This window comes from Melanaphis sacchari, unplaced genomic scaffold (genome assembly GCF_002803265.2).
Source record: "Melanaphis sacchari strain LSU unplaced genomic scaffold, SCAv2.0 Contig20_pilon_pilon, whole genome shotgun sequence".
In the NCBI taxonomy this organism is placed as follows: Eukaryota; Metazoa; Arthropoda; class Insecta; order Hemiptera; family Aphididae; genus Melanaphis; species Melanaphis sacchari.
In genome coordinates this window covers 1,725,278-1,747,058 of record NW_020271042.1, presented here as the reverse complement: position 1 = coordinate 1,747,058, position 21,781 = coordinate 1,725,278, and the positions used below count along the sequence as shown (strand labels likewise).

At 26.2% G+C, this 21,781-nt stretch overlaps 4 protein-coding genes across 5 annotated transcripts; 3 read left to right on the top strand and 1 right to left on the bottom strand.

The window, feature by feature from the left end:
• Positions 1-6,756: 6,756 nt before the first annotated feature.
• LOC112593761 (nuclear pore complex protein Nup50) lies at positions 6,757-12,597 on the top strand. Its single transcript, XM_025338299.1, has 3 exons — positions 6,757-7,174; positions 9,031-9,609; positions 11,612-12,597. Exons 2-3 carry the CDS (start codon positions 9,051-9,053, stop codon positions 12,595-12,597), a joined length of 1,545 nt encoding a protein of 514 aa, XP_025194084.1. The 5' UTR covers positions 6,757-7,174; positions 9,031-9,050.
• A 159-nt stretch (positions 12,598-12,756) lies between these two features.
• Positions 12,757-13,298, bottom strand: LOC112593773 (ubiquitin-related modifier 1). Its single transcript, XM_025338316.1, has 2 exons — positions 13,164-13,298; positions 12,757-13,082 (listed from the first exon to the last, which is right to left on the bottom strand). Exon 2 carries the CDS (start codon positions 13,074-13,076, stop codon positions 12,765-12,767), a length of 312 nt encoding a protein of 103 aa, XP_025194101.1. The 5' UTR covers positions 13,077-13,082; positions 13,164-13,298; the 3' UTR covers positions 12,757-12,764.
• A 132-nt stretch (positions 13,299-13,430) lies between these two features.
• Positions 13,431-17,495, top strand: LOC112593772 (DNA repair protein XRCC1). Its single transcript, XM_025338315.1, has 10 exons — positions 13,431-13,516; positions 13,655-13,730; positions 13,786-13,977; positions 14,045-14,600; positions 16,152-16,386; positions 16,453-16,572; positions 16,633-16,749; positions 16,824-17,069; positions 17,155-17,215; positions 17,279-17,495. Exons 2-10 carry the CDS (start codon positions 13,680-13,682, stop codon positions 17,348-17,350), a joined length of 1,650 nt encoding a protein of 549 aa, XP_025194100.1. The 5' UTR covers positions 13,431-13,516; positions 13,655-13,679; the 3' UTR covers positions 17,351-17,495.
• Positions 17,496-18,444: 949 nt separating this feature from the next.
• On the top strand, positions 18,445-20,091 carry LOC112593704 (zinc finger CCHC domain-containing protein 9-like). 2 transcript variants are annotated; one of them, XM_025338220.1, is made up of 4 exons: positions 18,445-18,553; positions 18,713-19,153; positions 19,298-19,456; positions 19,881-20,091. In XM_025338220.1, the coding sequence occupies exons 2-4, from the start codon at positions 18,723-18,725 to the stop codon at positions 20,077-20,079; spliced, it is 789 nt and encodes a 262-aa protein (XP_025194005.1). In that variant the 5' UTR covers positions 18,445-18,553; positions 18,713-18,722; the 3' UTR covers positions 20,080-20,091. The 2 variants fall into 2 exon arrangements, with proteins under 2 accessions (XP_025194005.1, XP_025194006.1); XM_025338221.1 differs by lacking the exon at positions 18,445-18,553 and having other exon boundaries at positions 18,574-19,153.
• Positions 20,092-21,781: the final 1,690 nt, after the last annotated feature.

Genomic DNA, 21,781 nt, shown 5'->3' with positions numbered 1-21,781 from the left:
CATGGAACTGGTTTTCTTGAATTCATGCAAATAGCTGTCCCTGAGTATGTTGTTCCAAGTAAACAAACCATTACGAGATTGGTTGATACGACTGCCCGAAACGAAAGGAATAATTTCAGAACCTTTCTGGAAAATATTCCGCATGTTTCTTTAACCTTAGACTTTTGGACCTCAGCATCAAATCATAGTTATCTAGGCGTGACATGTCACTATTTACAAGATTGGTGTTTACGTACTCGAGTACTAGAAACGGTGGAAGTTCCTGAATCACACACATCAGTAAATATCGTAAACAATTTAAAATATATTCTTAAACACTGGAATATTGAGAATAAAGTTTGTGCTTTTGTATGCGACAATGCGGCAAATATGGTACGAGCTATTAATGACATGGGTCAATCAAATTTGGTTAGATGCGCTGCTCATTCAGTTCAGCTATCAGTCAATGCAGGTCTCCGACATAATGAAGTAAATGAATTAATGAATAAATTAAGAAAAATTGTTGGCTATTTTAACCGGAGTTCAACTGCTCAAAAAGAACTTGAAGACAAACAGGAAAAATTCGGTGAAAAAAAAAGTAAACTTGTTCAAGATTGTGTAACACGGTGGAACTCAACATTTGATATGATACAAAGTATCCTTAAACACAAAAATTCGGTTAATTCGGTAATTTCTAAAAACAAAAAAATTAACAAATGGTTCGTAGCTTCTGGTGATTTTAAAAATATGAAAGATTTAATAGACGTTTTAGAACCCTTTAAAGTTGTTACTGAAACACTAGGCGGAGAAAACTATACTACTGCATCAATAGTACATAGATTAATCAAAAGCTTATTAAATAATGTACAAGTTCATACCTCAGATTCAAACTTCATAACAGAAGTCAAAACACTCATATCAAATGACCTCAAAAAAAGAAAAGAATTGATGGGTTTAGTTGAGTCTAAAGCATCGGCATTAGATCCCAGGTATCGAGATTTGAAATTTCTGTCTACTGAACAAAAACAAATAGTCTGGAAAGAATTAGAAATTGAACTGAAGAAAATGGTACCCGAGCACGTCGAAAAAGAATCGGAAATGGAATCTGAAGAAGAAGACTCTCCTCCTCCAAAAAAATTTCGATCCTTAATGGTTGACAGTGATGATGACGATGAAGAAGATGATAAAACGTTAAATCCAATTATTCCAAATTCTCCAATCAATCAACTTGAGGCGTACAAAAATTTAAAAACGAAAATTCCTTACGATCAAAATCCTCTTATCTGGTGGAAAGAAAATGAAATTGTCTATCCAATTGTGTCATTGTTAGCCAAGAAGTACCTAAGTGTTGTTGCAACTAGTGTTCCCTGTGAACGCTTATTTAGTGAAGCTGGACAGGTCATTTCACAAAAAAGAAACAGGCTATCACCGGATAGAGTCAATCAACTTCTATTTTTAAACTCATTTTTCAAATCTGAAGAAATGGCAGAAAGCTTAATGGTAAGACAATAGCCTAAAATAATAATAATAATATATTACTGTTTATAAAATTATAAAATTATTTATTTAAAAGATTTTAAAATACCACTTAATAAATATCATAACTTCATTTATGTTTTAGGAAAAAGAACTAGATGAAATTGAAAAAAATTATGAAATTGGAGAAAATAAATAAACAACATTATTACGATATATCGCAAAACGCAAAATCGCAAATTGCGTTCAGTGGGGCCGTACCTTTAGTAATTAACTAGTGTTTACTATTTAATATTTATTATTTATATTTAAAATATATTCATTAATTAAATTTAGTTTAATAGTAAATTACTATTAGTAATAGTTATTACTTATTATATTTTAATAATTATTTGATATTTTTATTTTTTATTCTGTAATTTTAGTAATAAGTATAATAATAAATAATAATATAAAATGTAAATATTTTAGTATTGTACATCGATATATCGAAAATATCGATATATCGCGATACGATATCGAGAAAAACTAAACGATATCGATATTATAAATTATATCGTTGGCCAACACTATTGAAGTGATTTAAATAGGTAGGTACAACGCACAATACGATTGTAAAACGTCCAATTACCAGTACGCTGACACCCACAAGTTTATAATTCTGCAACTCAAAAACCTAATCAGTAAATTGTATACAATTCAGAATTAAAATATGATAAAATTGTTGTTCTTTGTACCATTTAAATAAAAAAAAAATAACAAATAAAAGCTAAAATGTTTATTTTTTAACTTTAAAGCTCATGAGGGCACACACAAAAGATTTTTTTAATTAGTACCAGACTATATTTAGACTAGCTCTAAATAATCGCTTATACATGCTAAAAACGGTATTATGCAATAATAAATATACTTCCACGCGCACCAAACTTCTTATATATAAAAGTCTACCAATGTGGACGTACGGTTTGCAATTATGGGGTAGTGCAAAAAAGACAAACCTTAACAAAATTCAATCATTCAAAAACATTGCTCTAAGGAAATTAACAGATGCACCTCCTTACGTCTCAAATTGTTCCCTTCATTCAGATCTTAAATTAAAAACAATAGCTGAGGAATCCAAGTGTTTCTATAAAAGATTATACAACCACCTAAGCACTCATTCGAATCCACTTATCAAAAAATTGGCCTCCGTTACCATACCAGATAAATCCCCCAAGACGCTTAAAGCGCAAGTGGTGTCGTGATTTGTTACAATAAATTTAAAAAAAGAAAAAAAATTAATTTAAGTAAATAATTAATAACCACAGAAAGTGTCATCAATGGGTGGCTCCTTTTATCAAATTATTTTCCTGTGAATGTACTTTTAGCATATATTCTTATTGTATCAATGATACAGATTGTATATTACTTGTAAAAATGAAAAATAAATAAATAAATGTACATAGATAATATCTTAACGGCCCGTTATTTTAGGGACCGCACAGGACTTCAAATTTAAACACGAGACTGAATTCGGACCGAACCACACTCAAAAGATAAACAGAAAACCAAATCCGGACTGAACCCATGGGCCATGGTTACATATTATTTTTTTTTTTTTTTTTTTTATTGAACTTAAGCCCGGCAACTAGGGCCATTAGCTGTTTATAAGGGTTACGTTGTAGGTTGGTACGGTAGGTTGTATTTTTTATGATTGTTACGGTTGATAGCAAACACGTGTATGTGTGGCAAGGTTTTTAACCACTATGATCCCGAGTGGTCACCAATCCGGGAGCTAGTAGCTGTGGCCGTTACTTAATCTCAGTCGCATTCCGCGACTGGTAGCAGCCAACGCGCCACATACATATTATTTATGAAATGAACTAGACCAATAACTAAATTTAATGGAATAGAGTAAACTAGGACCGGACTGTCAGTTCGATTTAAACATTTTGGGCTATTTATGAACCATTAGCCCGAACCATACGATGCTATAATAATAATACTAGGTAGTCGTTATAATGTTGAATTTCCCGAGATTACGTGTTATGATTTATGAATTCTATAAATAAACATAAAATTATAGCAATAAATTGACCTTCAAGTCTGACGGGTGTTAGCCGATGATATTTACGGATAACCGACATTTAGTAATTAGTACAATAAATTTATAAATAAATATGATTCTTGGTAATTTTTAGACATACTTTCCCTAGTTTATTTTCATCAAGCTTGTATATTTTAGAAAAATGTTTCTATTTTACTAATGGTTTGGAAGGATCCAATTAAATTTATAACATATAATAGTAAGGTATATAAAAAACCTTTTTATGTATTTATATTACCTTTAAACATTTTTTTTTGTATAAGCGATTACATAATATCGTCTTAATGAGGTGAGGTGCGTCACTAAAAAAACAAAAACTTTTCTAGTTGTATCGAATGAATCACAAAAACTATTATTTGAATTCCCTATCTTTCCTGATATGCCCAAGTTATTCCACATGGTCCTATTTGTACTGACTCCATCAGTAGTTACTAGTTGGTCCTAAAACCTGTGCTCCTGCATTTTCTAATAACATTATTGCTTTCACTACCTACTAATTTAGTCAAATTTATTACTTAAAATTGTTTAAATTTTCGTATATTAAATCTGCATTATTCTAATCAATATAATTTACATACTATTTACAGGATCTTCAGAAGCAAAAACTGCAATAGGTTGTGTAAAACTATCTACAAGACTAGACCACATAAAGGCCAAATCATGATCTGCTTTTTTAGTGTCTCTACTTGGAAGTTCTCCCCCAAAATCTTCCAATCCTGAATAACTTGAAGTATGACTGTTGACTGATATACTTCATCTAATAGTAAAATGTCTTTTTTTTGATAGTGACTTTTGCTTAACATTGTTTTTTAGAAGTTTAAAAAGAAATTAAGATCAAATACACATTCATTATTAATTGCCAAAACATACTTCCTAATAGTTTTTACACAGGGAAGTGGAAGTATGTTTTGGTTTCTTAGAAATCTATATCCACTTGGGCTTCTGAAAATTATTAATTTGTATGATTATTTATTCATATTATATTTTGTAATAACTAACCTAATCTGTAAAATTAAGCATAATAGAATCCAGATTTAGCAGCATTAAATATTTCATACTAAATTAGATTGACAGTTAGATAAATTAGATTTCTGAATTATATCATTTAATGTAGATAATGAGACTTTGGATATTTTAGTTTTGATATTATTCACTGTAATTTCAAATTTTTAATTGTTTTATGTGCTCTTGAGAACTTTTGGCTTACATTTTTTTTGGATTTAAGATTTTTTTTGAATTTGCTTTTTTTTGCTCAGTGTTAAAGATACTCTTAAAGACTTTCTTGCTGACAATATTTCAAAATTTTTATTTATGGTATATTTTAATCTATTACACCATAGATATACTTGACTATTTAAAACAGAATTAAATTAGAAATATTATTATTTTAAAATTAAACTATCAAAGAAAATTTAAAATGTTTCAAAATTTAATATCTAGAACTATCTTCTATCTATAATATTTAAGCAATTTGCATGTCTCCACTCTCCAGTGACCATTGAATTCTACAAATTGAGAGCCAAAAGAAGTTTTTACATTTTTATTGGTTTTTAAACTTCAATTAACTTTAACTTTTACAAGTATATTTAACATGTATTCAACATTCAATGTTTCATCATAATTATCAATTCCAACCTGTGATAACTTAATTTGTTTCTCATTAAGGTAAAATGTTGGCTCATAATCTATAAATATATTTTTATGGTAAAGTTAAGTTAGTATCAGAAGTACACATATTTTTTTATATATTTTTTAACTAAAAAATTATTATGTATTATATTAGTCATTATGACAAACATTTAGATTTCAATGTTTACTTATTTTAATACCTTTTAATATAACTAATCGTTTTTCAACAATTCTTTTATTGTATACTAGAAATGAACTGAGAATAAAATAAGTTTTAGCTATAAAAGATTTATTATTAGTAGTAACACCACAAAACCAATTCATAAGTAGTGAAATTGAACTTTCAATTTTCATCATTTAACAATACATTATTTTGAATTACTATTTCAGATATTGATTCAATTAGTTATTGTTATAAAAATTATAATTTATTCAAACTTCAATACATGCTCGTTTGTCAAACTCATCATTTAGTTCAACTTTAAAATAATTATATTCGTTAAGCACTGTCATTGTTTCATTTACTTAATATGTTTAAATTTGTAAAAATAAAATATTTGAACTATTAATATATCTATACTATTTCCAAAACTAACCTGGGTTATATCATTTACTTCATTGCTTAAATAAAATTAGTGATTGGTATAATTCCAGATTTTAATTGTGGTTTTCTTAAACAAATCTAAAAAAAAAATACCTATTATCTATTAATTTTTATTTATATATATATATTCATATATTTATTAGCATGAAGTTAGTTACCAACCAAAAAAACTTGAATCTAATAAATTCTTATCGTACTAGGTAATCATAAATTATTTCAATAGGATATACCGAGATTTGGTTTCTACCATTACCAAACTCCCATGTTGATGTAATATCACTAGGTTTAAAGTGATTTGCACAAACTCTTGAATTTCTGTTTAAACGACACCCTATAATGTTTTCTCAAACATTTATCATATTTTTAGGAACACCAAATTTAGAAGTAGCACTTTAACTATATCCAGGATCACAACATTTATTGGAAACCATATTGGAATAAGTGTATAAAATAAATTGCTAAAAAGTTAAACGATGGGCGCAAAGTGCAAAAGCAAATTATTGAAGATTGTAATTTATATTATATTGTCATCTTAATTTCAAATCCCAAATATCCAATAATGAAAATTCGCAGGTAAATATTTAAAGATAACATTGATAATAAATAATTTTGTATTTGGTCACAAAAACGCTAGCTACTATTCTCATACAAACCATCAACTGCTTATATTCGAGAACCTTTGGAGCTTGGGCATCATATTTGTAGTCATTTCTGTAGTTACTTATAATAATATGTATTTTTTTTATAGTATGTACTGTGTAGTTTCGTATCCTATTAAATTTATCTCTAGCCATGCTAGAGCCATATTATCTATGGTAAATATAATAACTAAGATAATTTATCTCGATTCACGGTTAGGTAACCATGGTAACTAGGAAGTAGTAATTACTTAAGATTTTTTTATAGGGCCACACTGTTCCACGGCTGGTGATGGACATTAACCAATAACCATAATAATAAAAAATAAATAAAAAATAAAACTTGTTTGGACAGCCATGATCGATTATCCACCATTTCGATTCTAAGCTCGTTGTTTTTCTTATCAGGTTATTTTATTATGATTAGTGAAATTAGTGAATGATTGCTGAAAAGTGGAAACTGTAAAATACTTGAAGAGTTGATGATTGCTGAGGACTACCTACTAAATAGCGAGGCTATAATGATTAACATTGTATAACATTTTTAGTTATCAAATTAGTAATTACCACTTACCAGTCACTACTTACTAGTTGCACCTTGTTTTTTACAATCTCAAATTAACGGTTTATTCAGTGTTAAGATAAGAAGTGTAGGTATTATATCGATTCCAAATTTCATTTTTACTGTGAAGTGTGAATAAGATCACGCTAATATAGTTATCTAGTGAACCGGAATTCTTCCAATTATACAACAACAAAAAGGTGAGATTTAGCAATATTTCATTAAATAAATTCAAATACAAAATATCTAGATATATTAACATTATGTACTTGGTGACGTAATGAAGTGTTTAAATACTTTTAGTTTAACTATTTTTTTAGAATATCCAATCTATCAATTTTATTGATGTACATGTTTAATAGTTTTAATTAATAATATAAATAAATGTATACATTTTGATATATTTTTTAGTTATCTGCGTTCAATTTCTATTTTTTATTTCTATATGTTTCACCATATCATTTTTAATTAATAATTATTGCACTTGGTACTTATAAGTGAATCATAATTTATCAAACTGTTTCATTTAATTATTCACCTTTCATCATATAGATCAGCGATTCCCAACTGTGAGACGCCATTGTTGTATTTAATATATTATTATAACAGCCATATAAACATTGATTTTGTATGTATTCACTTTAAGTACTAATACAGTACTATAAACCAACCGGTGGTCTACAGGAAAATCTGAACATTATTTGTAATGTTGTGTTTATATTCTTAATATACAAAAGTATTGTATAATGTCACTGTATGTTCAGTTTATGACAAAAAAGAATAAACTAGTAATATATTGTCATTATTACCGCATGTTATAATAAATAAATAGACCTAATATTGTATAACATATAATGTTGTAGGTACATGTGTTGTTATCCCAATATGTTTTAAAAACACTAATTATTCGAATCCAGTATTCATTTTAAATATTATTTTTTTTCGTAATCAATATTAATTAGACCAACTTAAATAATTTTATTGCTAATAAAAATAATTCTTTATTGATATTTTATAAAATATGTACTAATTTTATTTTATTTTAATTTAGTTTTGAAGATGTATGAGTAGTGCTATGAATTTGTAGAAAAGTGCATTTTTTTGTAATTGAGAAATGCAGTTTTGTTAATACATAATTTAAATTATGTAACAACAAATGCATTCATGAAACTTTTATTTTGCATTTTTTGATGTTTTTTATTTTAAAGGTTATTTTAAGAATTTTTAGGTCATATTTTCCTTTTTTTAGTTAATTTTCCAGTATTTTTAATTAAATTTCATCTATTACCAGAAAACCTAATTGTTAAAAATATAAATACATTAAAAAAATGTTTCTGATGAATATAGGGTTATACAAAATTCAAATTCAATCAACATTTTTTACACACAGTAAAATGCAATATTTTCAGCTTAAATTAATTCAACCTCCTATATTTACTAATAGTAAAATAGTTAATAATTAGTTTACCTGATAGCAATATCAAAATATATAACACAAAATACACTTGGTGATAAAGGTTGAAAATCCGTTTCTTCTCAAAATTATTTTTTGTGTAAAATTATATATCATTGAATTCAAATTTATCACATTCATTGCAGTAAAACACAGAAGAATGGAATAAGTTTGTGATAGCAGCATTGGACTTTAATAGCTTCTTAAGCTGTATATGATAATGATGATTACAGTAAAATACTCAACATCTAATTGTACTGTAGAGTGGTACCTACTCACTACATTTTTTATCCTAATTCATTACTAAATCTCAGAAGGCTTTTTAATAAGTTTGGTCTAGTAAAATGTACTTTTATATTATTGTACAATTTTTAAATTTATTTGCTGTTAGTTGTTTTATTGTACTAAATTAAGCTTCTTGAACTTATAAATGAATTTTAATTTTAAATTGTTCTGAAATCTCTGATACTTGTAAAAATTGGAATAGTAACTATCATAGTTTTCATAATAAGTTAGAATTCTATATTTTTCTATGTTATATGGTTTTCTATATACTATATTAGGTTACTATTGAGTTATACATCTGATTTTTTTGTCTTATAGGTTTGTAAATATTCATCAATATGAGTAAGCGCAGAGCTGGTAATGAACTAACTAAAGATAATTGGGATGAGGAAGAAGAAAAAGTGGATCCAGGAACATTTCAGGTAGCAGACGAATCTGTGTTGAAAAACCGAATTTTGAAAAGAGCTAAAAGAACATTACAAAGAGATGAATCTGGCGAACTAAAACCAATATTTTCTGGATTTTCTGGATTTAAAAGTGTATCTAATAATTTAAATTCTAAGCAAGCATTTTCCTTTTTGTCAAAATCTAATAACACACCCAGCGAAAGTGGAAATCATCCATCAGCATCAACAATTAATTCATTGACCACGTCTAGTAGCTTAACATTTTCAGAAAATAACAGTTCAAAAAGTTCAACTCCGCCAATTGTTAATCATGCTAAAGTGATGAAACTTAACCAAGCATTTGTTAAATTTATTACAAGTGCTGTGCAAAAAAATCCTTATTGTGTGTTAACACCTTCATTGAAAGATTATGAAAAACAAATGAGCAAGTTTGTCGATCTTTCTACTTTTAAAACAAATACTCCTGATTCATCAATGACTTCTACTAAAGGTTTGCATATTTTATATATTTATATTTTGAATTTTAAGGTTAGGTTAAAAATTATAAGCTAGTAATTATTTTTAAATATATAGTACATTTTATGGTTTATCAAGAATGTCTAATTACTAAACTGTAAATGTTGATGAAATTTATTTTTGAATACACAGTAAATCCTCATTAATCCGGACAATCATTTTTAATATGCAAATTATACTAGTTTATGCTGTACACTAAAATAAACCTGAAGACAAGTCCCACAAATTTCACTTAAAGGCAGTTTCATTAGCAATTTTTTTAAACCAGTAATTGTTTTAAGTGCAGTTTATGGAGGTAAAGCCTTAATATATAGTAATATTTTACTTTTTGATATAAATTATAATTAAATGTATGTTTGTACTTCAAAATGATTTTGTTAAGTTTAATACTGTATTGAATCATATCTTTTATAATATTTAATGCAATTTTTTTCAATTTATAATTTACGATTTTTGCTTATTTTGTCTAATCTAGATTTTCTTTAATTCGGACAACCTAGACCTCTAATTAGTCTGGACTAATGAGGATTCAATATATTCACCATGTATTTAGTATATTAAATACTTAATGTAGAATAAAATACAATTTTAATGAATAATTTAGCTTTAATATTCAGTTTAGATCTAAGTATTAATTGTAATATTAAGAATTTTAGTTTCTGTTAGGTTGATTTGAACTTTGTAATACACAATAATATATATAGTTCTGATAAAAATGAAAATGATGCAATATTGGTGTGTACTTTTTATCTTTAATAATAATATATAGCAGAGATAGCCAACTTGTAGCTTGTGTCTTATTTATAAAATCAAAATTTACTTATTATTATGAACTTTAATTTTTTGTTTTAAATAGATAAAAATTTATTGAACTATATAAAATGTATTTATGAAGATTTTGGCTTTTGGTATCATTATATTTAATATAATCATTATTATATTTGCAAACATATTAATGTTGGCCTCCTTTAATATATAGTTTCATTGATATTAAATTAATTTTTCTGCAGCTTTTATAGTAAATATTTTTAATGCCTTTTCTAGAATTTTAAATATTATGATCATATTATACTTGACTTCAAACAAATTATTGGTCAGTGGTATCACCCACAGTGATCTACTCTTTGCCCGAATACAATTATTTAGGTGATCGAACAAGAGTTATTACTTTTAGTAATTGCCATATACAGATGATATCATTATAGCTTTACTCTAGTCGTAAAGCATTAATTTTATGCACTTTTTTATAATTCTACAGCTGACTAATGTACAAAGACGCGTGGTTTAATTACTTGGCTGGAATATAGTTAATAATTTGGTCAGGTCAACAAATAAATGTTGGCTTCTTAACTTTATAAATCATAGAGCTTAAGATTAAAAAAAAGATGCTTTTACTATGATTAGATGGCGGCTGTTAGGAAGCAAAGCCACTGACTGCTGATTTGTTTGACATAAATTCTTCACCATAGATGTAAAAAAAAAAAAAAAACTACCTATAACATTCTTAAAAGAAAGTAAGAAGTGCAACCATATTCTAAACGCAATGCTTACCAAATGCCTTAATAAATAAGATAAAATGTAAAAATTATGTTTAATTATTTAATTTCAATAGTATTGTCTATTGTTTATGCTCTTAGTACTTAAAATAATTAAATTTTAATAAGTATATTAAATAAATAATTACTGGTTATACTTATAATAATAACTAAAATTTGAAGTCACCTTAAATGTTTTTTTTTCTCTTTTTGTAAATTTTCATTGACTAATACAAGTCAAATTTATATTACACTCTTATATTGTAGATGTTCTATATTTACTACCTAGTAATTTACACTTGGTATCTATTTATCATTGTAGTGTCGAACCATTACTTACTACTATTTTGTGAAGTTAGGAATCATCTCCCATAAAGTTTAAAGCTTTTATTCAAACAATGTATTACAATTTAATAGATGGTTTTTAATAAAATGTTTCAGTTTCTCCTCAAATATCAGTGATGGAAAGTAAAATAACACATACAAAGAATTCAGATGAAGTAAAAAATAATTCTATCAATGTCCAGACAAGTGAAACTAGTTTTACAAGTCCACTTAAAAATTGGCCTAGTTTTGGTAATAAAAGCCTAGATGTTAATGGCAAAGAATTAAGTACAAATATTTTTAAATCTGATAATACGGCTAAAGAACAAATTAAAGATAAAAATGTAGAAACAAAATCTCAAATATTTTCTTTAGAAGAGTCAAAGAATACAGCAACAGAAACTAATGGATTTAAATTGGGTAATTTCAAATTAAACAATCAGTCATTGTCAACTTCTACTAAAAAATCTCCTGGATTTAAATTTAATGAAAAAAATGTTGTGCCTACGCCTACTTTGGATGGAAACCTGCCAACTATAAATAAACCTATTATAGGCACAAAATTAAACACCAAGCCTCCATTTAATTTTGGAGGTGATGTACCGTCATTTTCATTTACATCTTCAGTAGAAAATAAGAAACCACTTTTTAGTTTTGGATCAAAGGCACCTGTCTTAACATTTTCTCCTGAAAAAATGAAGTCTGAGATTTTAAGCTCAAAAGATGAAGATGAAGATCAACCACCAGTTGTAAAATATACACCTGTTAAAGAAAAAAATGCAATTTTTGAATCTAAAAGTAAATTATTTTGTTTTAAAAATGGAAAATATGAAGAACTTGGAGTTGGTCAATTGTATTTAATACCAGTAGATAATAAAAAAATACAATTAATAATGAGGAACGATAATGCCTTGGGAACTATTATGGCAAACACGTTACTGAATGAATCTATTAATTTTACTAAACGTAACGCAAAAAATGTTCAGTTATCATGTATTCTTGATCCTACAAAAAATACTAAACCACAAACAATTCTATTCAAATTTAAGGATTCACAAATCACTGATTTGTTTGAAAAAGAACTTAACACATTAAAAAAGTAGTCCGAGTATCGGTTTTAAAATAATTGATTTTCTTATTTGTACAATTTAATATTTTTTCAGACTATTATAGGTGAAAAGATACATAATATTGTGTGATAAATATTAATCTGTGTAGGTTTTATCCATATTAAATAAACAATAAATAATATACTTTTATGTTTTAATTATTAACCGCCATGTAATGTAGATATAAATGTTATATTGTCATTATTCTTGATTTGATATTTTAAATCACCTAAGAGTTCCCAATCTTGGTCATTAATAGCTACAATGATGCCTGGTCTCACAGTATTGCCCTTCATAAACAAATCACATTTTTCTTTGTCGACCAATATGTTGTCTTTAATCCAGAATAGAAGCAATTCCAGTGTCCAAGGCTTTTCCATTTCTGGCAATAGCACTTTGTGTTTCTTAATGTTATTAAATAAAATTTGAAGTCCACTTGTAAATTCGGTAGTTATACTCAGTCCCTTTTCCATTATGTTCTAAAAGTCAAAACGAAACATATCGGGAATATTTTAAATACGAAAAAATGAAAATTTAAAACATTACAATTTATCTGTTACCTGTAAATATGGGGTTGTTGTATTAATCGTATTACAAGATCTTATACGTCGTTTCAACGTATATCATTTATGTTTAAGTTATAATGTTACTATGATATTATTGAGCAAACCAGCTAAATAATAGGTAATGAAATTATTACTTTAAAAATTTAAAATTCTCATCAGTATAATTATTTATGATAAGGAGATTTGATAATTCAGTTTAACATCAGTACAATATCCAATCATAATTTAAGAAAACGGCAGACTGGTTACATGAAAAATATTGAGCAAAGTCAATAACGTGGTAACGTGGTTAATCGAGTATAACCACAGAACAATAACTATACCACTGATTTTTTATATCATAAATGGTACGTTTAATCTGTGATAATACTAACAGTTAACTTTGGATTTTAGAAGCGGGAAATGCATGTTTTTGATTAGTGATTACGCATATTTCTTCGATAGTTCAATATTTTAATCTACTAATTATTTTACTTTATAATTAGTGACTATTTTTGAATAACAAATGTCATGGGGCCGATTCCAATCGATCGTATTATAAGCATAAGCAGTGAAGACCAAGTAAATATATATTTACTCTAAATTAATATTTTTATTGATGAATTATTATAAATAGGCACACAAAGCGGAAAATATACTTAATGTCTCAGATTCACATCAGACATGGCGTTGTAAATCAGGTGAAAAACAAGCTACGGTCATTCTTCAATTTTTAAAACCGTCAGTTATTAGTTCCATTGATGTTGGAAATGATAATTCTGCTTTCATAGAAATATTTGTTGGAAAATCTACATCTGATGAATTTCAAGTAAAGTTTGCGTAATTATAATTAATTTTCCCAACTTTCAGTTTATTCTATAAAATTTACATTATAGGTGTTATTAGTAACTTCTTCCTTGATGACATTGCATGAATGTAAAAATGGATTAAATGTAAACAAAGTCCGTTTCTTTGACACCGACCATCTATCTTTGGCATCTAAGGAATCATGGGATAGAGTAAAAATTGTGTGTACACAACCATATATCAAACAAAGCAATTATGGTTTATCGTTTATAACATTTCATTCAAAAGATATACCACAGAAAGAACCTATCCAGTCACAATCTATTCAGTTAGGATCATTTACATTAAGAAATGATGATGAGTCCAATGATATTTCATTTGTTGGTCGATTATTTTCCAAGCGTAATGAAAATAAAGACGTTGTTAGGATGCCAGAATCACCAGTTAATCGTTTACTTGCAATACATAAAAAAAACTTGGAAACAAAAAAACATAAGAATACAAATTCTACAAATATTGATATTCAAACACCTTTTATGAATCAAAAGATATCAAAATCTCCAAAAAATTCTATGAAACCAAAAAACATTGATTTAAATATTAAAAAAAATGACACAATTTCAACGGAAGCTGTTAAAAATAAAGGTAGAGTAATATTGTCCTTAAGTAAAATTAAACCTAATCTAAAAATGTTAAATTTTGTATTCTTAAGTAACTAATTTAAAAAAAATCATATTATATTGTATATTCGTTAGGTAAAAATATGTATTGAAACAATTGAAACAATATTTACATTTTGCAGTAGAGAAAAAATATTTATTGGGTTGTATTACTTTAGGAATATTTAGATTGTGTGTTATAACTAAAGCGCGGATTTTTATGCACTTAAAAGTATCGAAATATGCCATATAATATGCAGTAAAAATCATGAAAATATGCAGTCAAAATTATGAAAATATGCAAGAATTTTTTATTTATTTAAAATTTACAATAAAACTTATAATAATTAATTACTTAAATACTTAATAATAAAAAATTTAGGGAATTTTCTAAACTTAATTTATTTTTAAAATTGTATTTATTATTAAAATGAATAATCATATGCATTTCAAGTTTTTCTTCTGTGAAGCTGTATCGTTTATCGGTTTACATATTTTTAAAGACTGAGAACGAACGTTCGACGTCAACCGAAGTTATTGGGGCATATTTGAAGCAACTTAGTATTATCGGATCTTGATAAAGTTCTTTGAGCTGAACGTTTTCGCTTAATAACACTGAATTAATTTTTCGTAGAATTTTCAGACCTTCATTTTTATTGGAAAGCTCGTTTAATTTTGTTGTAAGTGTTACACCTTTCGATCCAGAAATAGAATGCATTTTTTCTTTCGTTTCGTCAATTATTGAAAAGCTTAGATGTAAAGTTATATTTCGAGTTTTCAGTTTTTTTTATGACTATCACTAAAAATGCCAAATGAGTAGATATAAATGTTAAATCATTCTACTTGTCAAAATATTATCTTATACACTTTTTTTAAATTTTTTTAAATTTTCGCTTCAATATGCAATAAATTTTGAATTTTGCCAAAATATGCAAAAATATGCAATAACCTTTAAATATGCAGAAATATGCAAAAAAAGATTTCACCATTAGCTTCAAATTATGATGATTCGTGGAGATAACTGACAAAAATCCAAAAATATTAAAAGGAAAAAAATATGCAATTGCATAGAAATCCGCGCTCTAGTTATAACATATTATATTTGTTAAATATGTATATTTATATTATCTTAAAAATGTACCAACTGAAAAAATTCATCCTGCACATAAAATACCTATTATTATTTAATTGTTTGATTTTAGTTGACATTTTTTTTGTAGTTTAGATTAATAAAATAAATTAAAATCTTTTAATTAAATGTAATTTAAATCAAAATTTTTTTCTTTTATCTATTAAATAAGCATAGATTAATAATGTTATACCTAATGGTCATTTGTACTTTGTTAAGCATACTAAAAGATTACATTCATAAAATTCTGTTATATAGTATATTTAAGTACAATATTCTATGTTACTCATATGAAATTTTTCCATAGTATTTTTTACAACTTTCACAATAAGCATGAAGTATATATTATATATTATACTTATATATGTATGTATATTAATATTATTTTTTTTTTTTTTTTTTTTTAAGTGACTAAAAAGAAAGAATCAGAGCCATCAACACTAAACCTGCAACCATCTAAAAAAAAAATTAAATTAATGAAAAATCCATTACCAGTAACTAAACCGTTCAGTGAATTATTGAACAATGTTGTATTTGTAATGAGTGGCTATGAAAATCCATATCGCAGTAACATTCGTTCAAAAGCTTTGGAAATGGGTGCGAGATACAAACATAATTGGGATTTGTCTTGCACACATCTAATGTAAGTATAGTAAATTAAATTATTTAATTAATTTCCGAAATCTTTATTTATTTTAATGTTTTATAGATGTGCTTTTATAAATACTCCAAAGTATCATGAATGCAAAAGACAAGGTATCTATCGTATAGTAAAAAGTGATTGGATTGATAAATGCCATTCAAATAGATGTCGATTTCCATGGAGAAGGTAGTGTTTAAAATAAAATATATTCTATTAAACTATTACTAAAACTAACTTATATTTTAGGTTTGCTTTGGATAAATCGGAACAAAATAAACCTGAAAGTGAAGATGAAATATGTGCATGTACTGATTCAGTTCAAACTGATGATAGCGATGATGAATGGAATATCAATTCTGCAAAGTACTATATTTAAATATTTTAAAAGTACTCTAAAGTTTACATTATTTTACCTATTTATTTTTTTGTTTTATAAGGCCAGTACCCTCAACATCACAAACAAGTAGTTCAGTAAATCTAAAAAATACAACAATATCACCATATGATTTAGATACTGACATTGATTCAGATTTAGACATACCAAATGATTTATTAGCTGATGAAAGCATTGTACCATTGCCAATTATTGATGATATATTTCGTGATTGTTTATTTTATTTATCTTCCAGTTTAAACTCTTCATTAAAACAAGAATGTAATCGCTACATAATAGCACTTGAGGGGTAATATATTATACACATGACAAAACATAATATATTTTTCATGCATGTGCTTATTATTTATTTATTGTTTGTATTGTTTATGTAGAAAATTGAGTGAAAAGGATAAATGTGATTATATTATTTCAACTGATGCAAATGATTTACAAGTATGACATTAATTTAATGTTTAAATTTTATTTGATTATTATTTGAAATATACATTTTTTCAGGCTAAAAATGCTGTTACTCCACAATGGATTTGGGATTGTTATGATGCAAGAAAAATACTACCGTTAAAATAAAACTTGTCTTTCTATTCCTAAATAAAAAATATGTAATGGTTTAATCCTCTGTACTTTAAAGGTGTTATGTAATATCTGTATTCGTGTTTAATTGTTATATGTAATATTTATTACTAATCATACCTAACATTATATATAATATTTATTATTTATAAGTATTTTAGAATAACAATTTATAAATTATGTTTTTTCATGATATACATTTTGTTAACTAAATGCTCTGAAATTTTTTTAACTACTATTCTTAAGATGAAATGTTAATGCATAATAATTAGGGAATTAATTTCATTGTAATTGTATAAGTTTAACCTGATTAATATTATGTAAGTTTAGTTTATTCTAATTATTAATTAAAATTAACCTGATTTTATTTTATTTTTATTGCTTAAAAGTTTCTAATATATAAATGTATATAGTTCATGATAACAATTTTTTATTAATAATTTTATTAGCATTGCCGTAAATATTGTTTTTTTTTCATACAATAAAACATCTGGGAACTTGGAATATGCCTTTGTCAGATGTTTAGTTAAAGAAATATTTTAGTTAAATCTAAAAATACAAGTCAAAATATTTATTCTCTTATTCTTAACGTTTCTCATAGCTATACAAAAATACAACAGAAATCCATTATATTTTGAGAAGAAATAATTATTTTAAGGGTGAATATTTTAACATACACTCCATTTTCACTAGTAATAATTTAATAATTATTAATTAAGTATTAACACTATTAACTAATTATTGTGTGTCACTGGCTTTATAGGTAGTTATGAGTTTGTGATATTTTATCTATACGGACTCAATTTAAAGATATTAGGTAATACCGTAATAAGTTGGACTCAATTCAAACATGTAAAAGTAGTATGGACTTAATTCAATATTAACGGATAAATTTAACTGCATTGTAATTTCGTGAGTAAGTGATGCATTACTGCATAGTGCATTATTAAATCGTATTGATAGTTGATACTCAAATTATTTTATTTCAATAGCAACAGTTGGCAGTAATTTTTAAATTTCAAACCTTATCATTTTTTGAAAAATTACTCATCACGGCAATCAACGATTCTAATATTGTTATCACAGAATAATCAGTGTTATTATCTTAAATCGTGGTTTGAGGGCACGTGAAATTCTATTTGCCAGCTTCCACTATTGCAGTTACCTACTTACCTATATTGTATTGTATTATTCTAGCCGGTTAGTATACTATACTTATCTTTGATTAGGATGATTATAGCAATAGTGACTATTTAGTGATATAATGTGTGACATAAGTTTCTAAAAGTTCGGTGTCACTTTCATTGTTATGTTTAAATTGTTTTAATTCATATACATATTAGAAAATACACTTTGCAGAATTGGAAACATGACAAGGTTTGCCAGAGCTCGAGGATCTAAATCATCTAATCAAAAAATACCAGAAGAAGCAACACCATGGATGGAAATGAAAGAAAAGCCACAACAAACCAAAGATGACGAGTCAATGACAAGCGTTGTGGAGGTATCAGAAGATAATCGCAGTAGCAAGTATAATTCATATTCGAACGTGGACAAATTTGATGGATTTAGTGTGTTGAAAGAAGACGCAGTTAAACTGCGAGTGGAAAAATTCAAATTAATAAAACAAGGTGTACCCAGACATCAGCTGAAGGCACAATTGATGCCAATGCGTCGACGTGCTGAGAAGAAACTATCTAGGCTCAGACAAAAATCATGTTTTCATTGCCGACAACCTGGTCATATGCTAAATCAATGCCCAGAGTTGGGTAGCAACACTGCACTTGGAGTGTGCTTTAAGTATGTTGCTTATGTGGGATATACATAAAAAATATAGTAGAAAACTAATTGGTGTTGACTTTGCTTCACTGTTTCTATTCTAATATTTTTAGATTCATAGGTATCTATTTTCTTTTGCATTACTATTTAAGTATAATGTTTCAGATGTGGATCAACAGAACACAAATTACATGAATGTCGTAATGCAGGAAATAATAATGAACTTGAATTTGCCAAATGTTTTATTTGCAAAGAAGAAGGACATCTTTCACGCCAGTGTCCTGATAATCCAATGGGTTTATATCCAAATGGAGGAGCTTGCCGGTAATTTATTTAAATAAAGATAGAATAAGAATAAAAAAAAGATGTATTTATGAATCAAAAATTCTATTCAAAACAATATATTTCCTCACTTACCAATATTTACTAACTTATAAATTTAACCATATTTCAGCTATACAAACTAATTAATTTTGTAACTTTAATGCAAAATATTTAATTTGGTGTTATTTAAAAAAAAAAAAAAATTCACAATAAAGAGCAACTAAAATGTTTCCAGTCCCCTTGAAATTATTTTATATTTAGTTAAGTTTGTCTACAAAAAATAAGATTCATATTATTTATTATAATATCTTATTATATTTGAAATTAACATAATTTTTCCTTATTAATTAAATACTTATGTTAATAAAATATCAATTATACAAAATAAAGCAATTTTTAATAATAAATGTTTGTAAATTATCAGATCTTGTGGAGATGTTACCCATTTTGCCAAAGATTGTCCAGAAAAACAAAAGAGAAAAAGAGAAGAAGATTTACCTACAGTTGGAATAATGGATAACCGAGCAATTGAAGATTTAGATGATGAAAGAACAAGCTCCAAAAAAAACAAACAATGGGATTTAAGAACATTTAAAAAAAAAAAATTAGTCATAATGAAATAAATGTATTTTATAATATTGTTCTATGAATAAACATTTTAAAAATAAACTGAAATTTTTTAATTTTTTTAGTAGCCTATAAATAATGTGTAATATTATATCATTGCACAATTATCATGAAAGTCGATTTAACTAATCAATAATAAAAAAAAATAAACCCTAATTAATTTTTTCAATAATGTTGGCTGATAAAAAATATTTGATCCTGCAGGTACTATGTAATAATTTGCTATGAAATTTTTTTATTGTAAATTATGATAATCCAAAAAATGTTAATAAAATAAATCAATTGATTAAATATTATATTGTGATGTTTTACTTTTCACATATTCACTATTTTGATTTATAGTGCTTACTGCATTAGGTTATATACATTGGATGATTTAAAGTAGACTGTGATCACTCCTTAAACATTTAATGAATAAATAGTGTGTTTATAGTTTGGTTCCTTCTAAATATGTTGGTTCATTAAATTTTAGTGAACCATTAATAAGATATTTTTTGGTAGAAAATTATATGATAATTGGGGATGTCTTGTCTTAAAACAAATGAATAGTTCCTACCATGAATCATAATATTATTGTTTGTTAAACAGTTTTTGTTTTTATAGATCTATGTTGAATAGTTATGCTTATGTATTATTACGTTTATTAAGAAAACAATATATTTTTGAATAAAAATAGACAAATTCACCTACAACCATTAATTATAATAATGGATAATTTATGAATTTATACATTTAAATTAAACAACTCGTACAATTATTTTGTTTTCAAATTTTTATGATGTATGGTAAAATATTAATAATTATATATATATAAATAGTTAAAAATACAATTTGAAAAATTTTATGTATACATATTGTTTAACTAACTTAAATATTTTATTTTCTTAATAAAAAATCAAAATCTTATTTTAACTAATAGAAATAAGAATTTATTATTATTAACATTTTTAGTTTTATGATTGTATAAACAAATAGAAATGTTATTGGTTATTATCATAACAAACAAAATACATTTTTATATCTTATAATATTTCATGAATATTGTAAGTAAAATAAAATTCATCATAATTTCACTTTAGAATAATCTTGTATATATACCTATAAAGATAAACCATTGACAAATATCAGTGATGAGGAGCAGTGGCGTTCTCAGAAATTTTTTATGGGGGGGGGGGGTTGAAAATTTACTAGAATAAAAAAGTGGGGATCTCTGCCCCCCACATACCCTTTAGTCATAATAATTTGTATTGTTTTAAAAAATTATATTACACATAACACATTATTATTTGCAATCATTAATCATTATAATAAAAAATCTAATTTTCTTGCCTTTTTTGCCACATCGTCCAACACTTCCCCTGCTGTTAATGGCACATCTCCATGAATTGCTAACTGCATAAAACTATATTTCTATTTCATACCCATATGAAATAGAAAAAAAATACGGCCAATCGGGGGGGGAGGGGGGGTAAACCCCTTGTGAATACGCCACTGGTAAAGAGTAGATAAACACGTTTATTCATTGGGCATATTATTATATTATTCAGTGTGACGTAGGTATTAGGTATCTACTACATCGGCCTTCCAAAATTAATGCAAGTCATACTATAATAAAATATACACTATACCTTTTATATAAAGTATTGGACTATTAATGTCTATTATTACACATAAAATTTAAAAGTAACAATGATAACT

What these genes read in the sequence shown, in the direction of transcription:
- LOC112593761 (XM_025338299.1), top strand. Translation starts at nt 9,051, where the DNA reads ATGAGTAAGCGCAGAGCTGGTAATGAACTAACTAAAGATAATTGGGAT. An exon ending in ATCAATGACTTCTACTAAAG is followed by an intron (nt 9,610 to 11,611) that starts GTTTGCATATTT and finishes AAAATGTTTCAG; the next exon opens with TTTCTCCTCAAATATCAGTG.
- LOC112593773 (XM_025338316.1), bottom strand. Translation starts at nt 13,076, where the DNA reads ATGGAAAAGGGACTGAGTATAACTACCGAATTTACAAGTGGACTTCAA.
- LOC112593772 (XM_025338315.1), top strand. Translation starts at nt 13,680, where the DNA reads ATGGGGCCGATTCCAATCGATCGTATTATAAGCATAAGCAGTGAAGAC. An exon ending in TTGTCTTGCACACATCTAAT is followed by an intron (nt 16,387 to 16,452) that starts GTAAGTATAGTA and finishes AATGTTTTATAG; the next exon opens with ATGTGCTTTTATAAATACTC. An exon ending in TGGAATATCAATTCTGCAAA is followed by an intron (nt 16,750 to 16,823) that starts GTACTATATTTA and finishes TTGTTTTATAAG; the next exon opens with GCCAGTACCCTCAACATCAC.
- LOC112593704 (XM_025338220.1), top strand. Translation starts at nt 18,723, where the DNA reads ATGACAAGGTTTGCCAGAGCTCGAGGATCTAAATCATCTAATCAAAAA. An exon ending in GCACTTGGAGTGTGCTTTAA is followed by an intron (nt 19,154 to 19,297) that starts GTATGTTGCTTA and finishes ATAATGTTTCAG; the next exon opens with ATGTGGATCAACAGAACACA. An exon ending in CCAAATGGAGGAGCTTGCCG is followed by an intron (nt 19,457 to 19,880) that starts GTAATTTATTTA and finishes GTAAATTATCAG; the next exon opens with ATCTTGTGGAGATGTTACCC.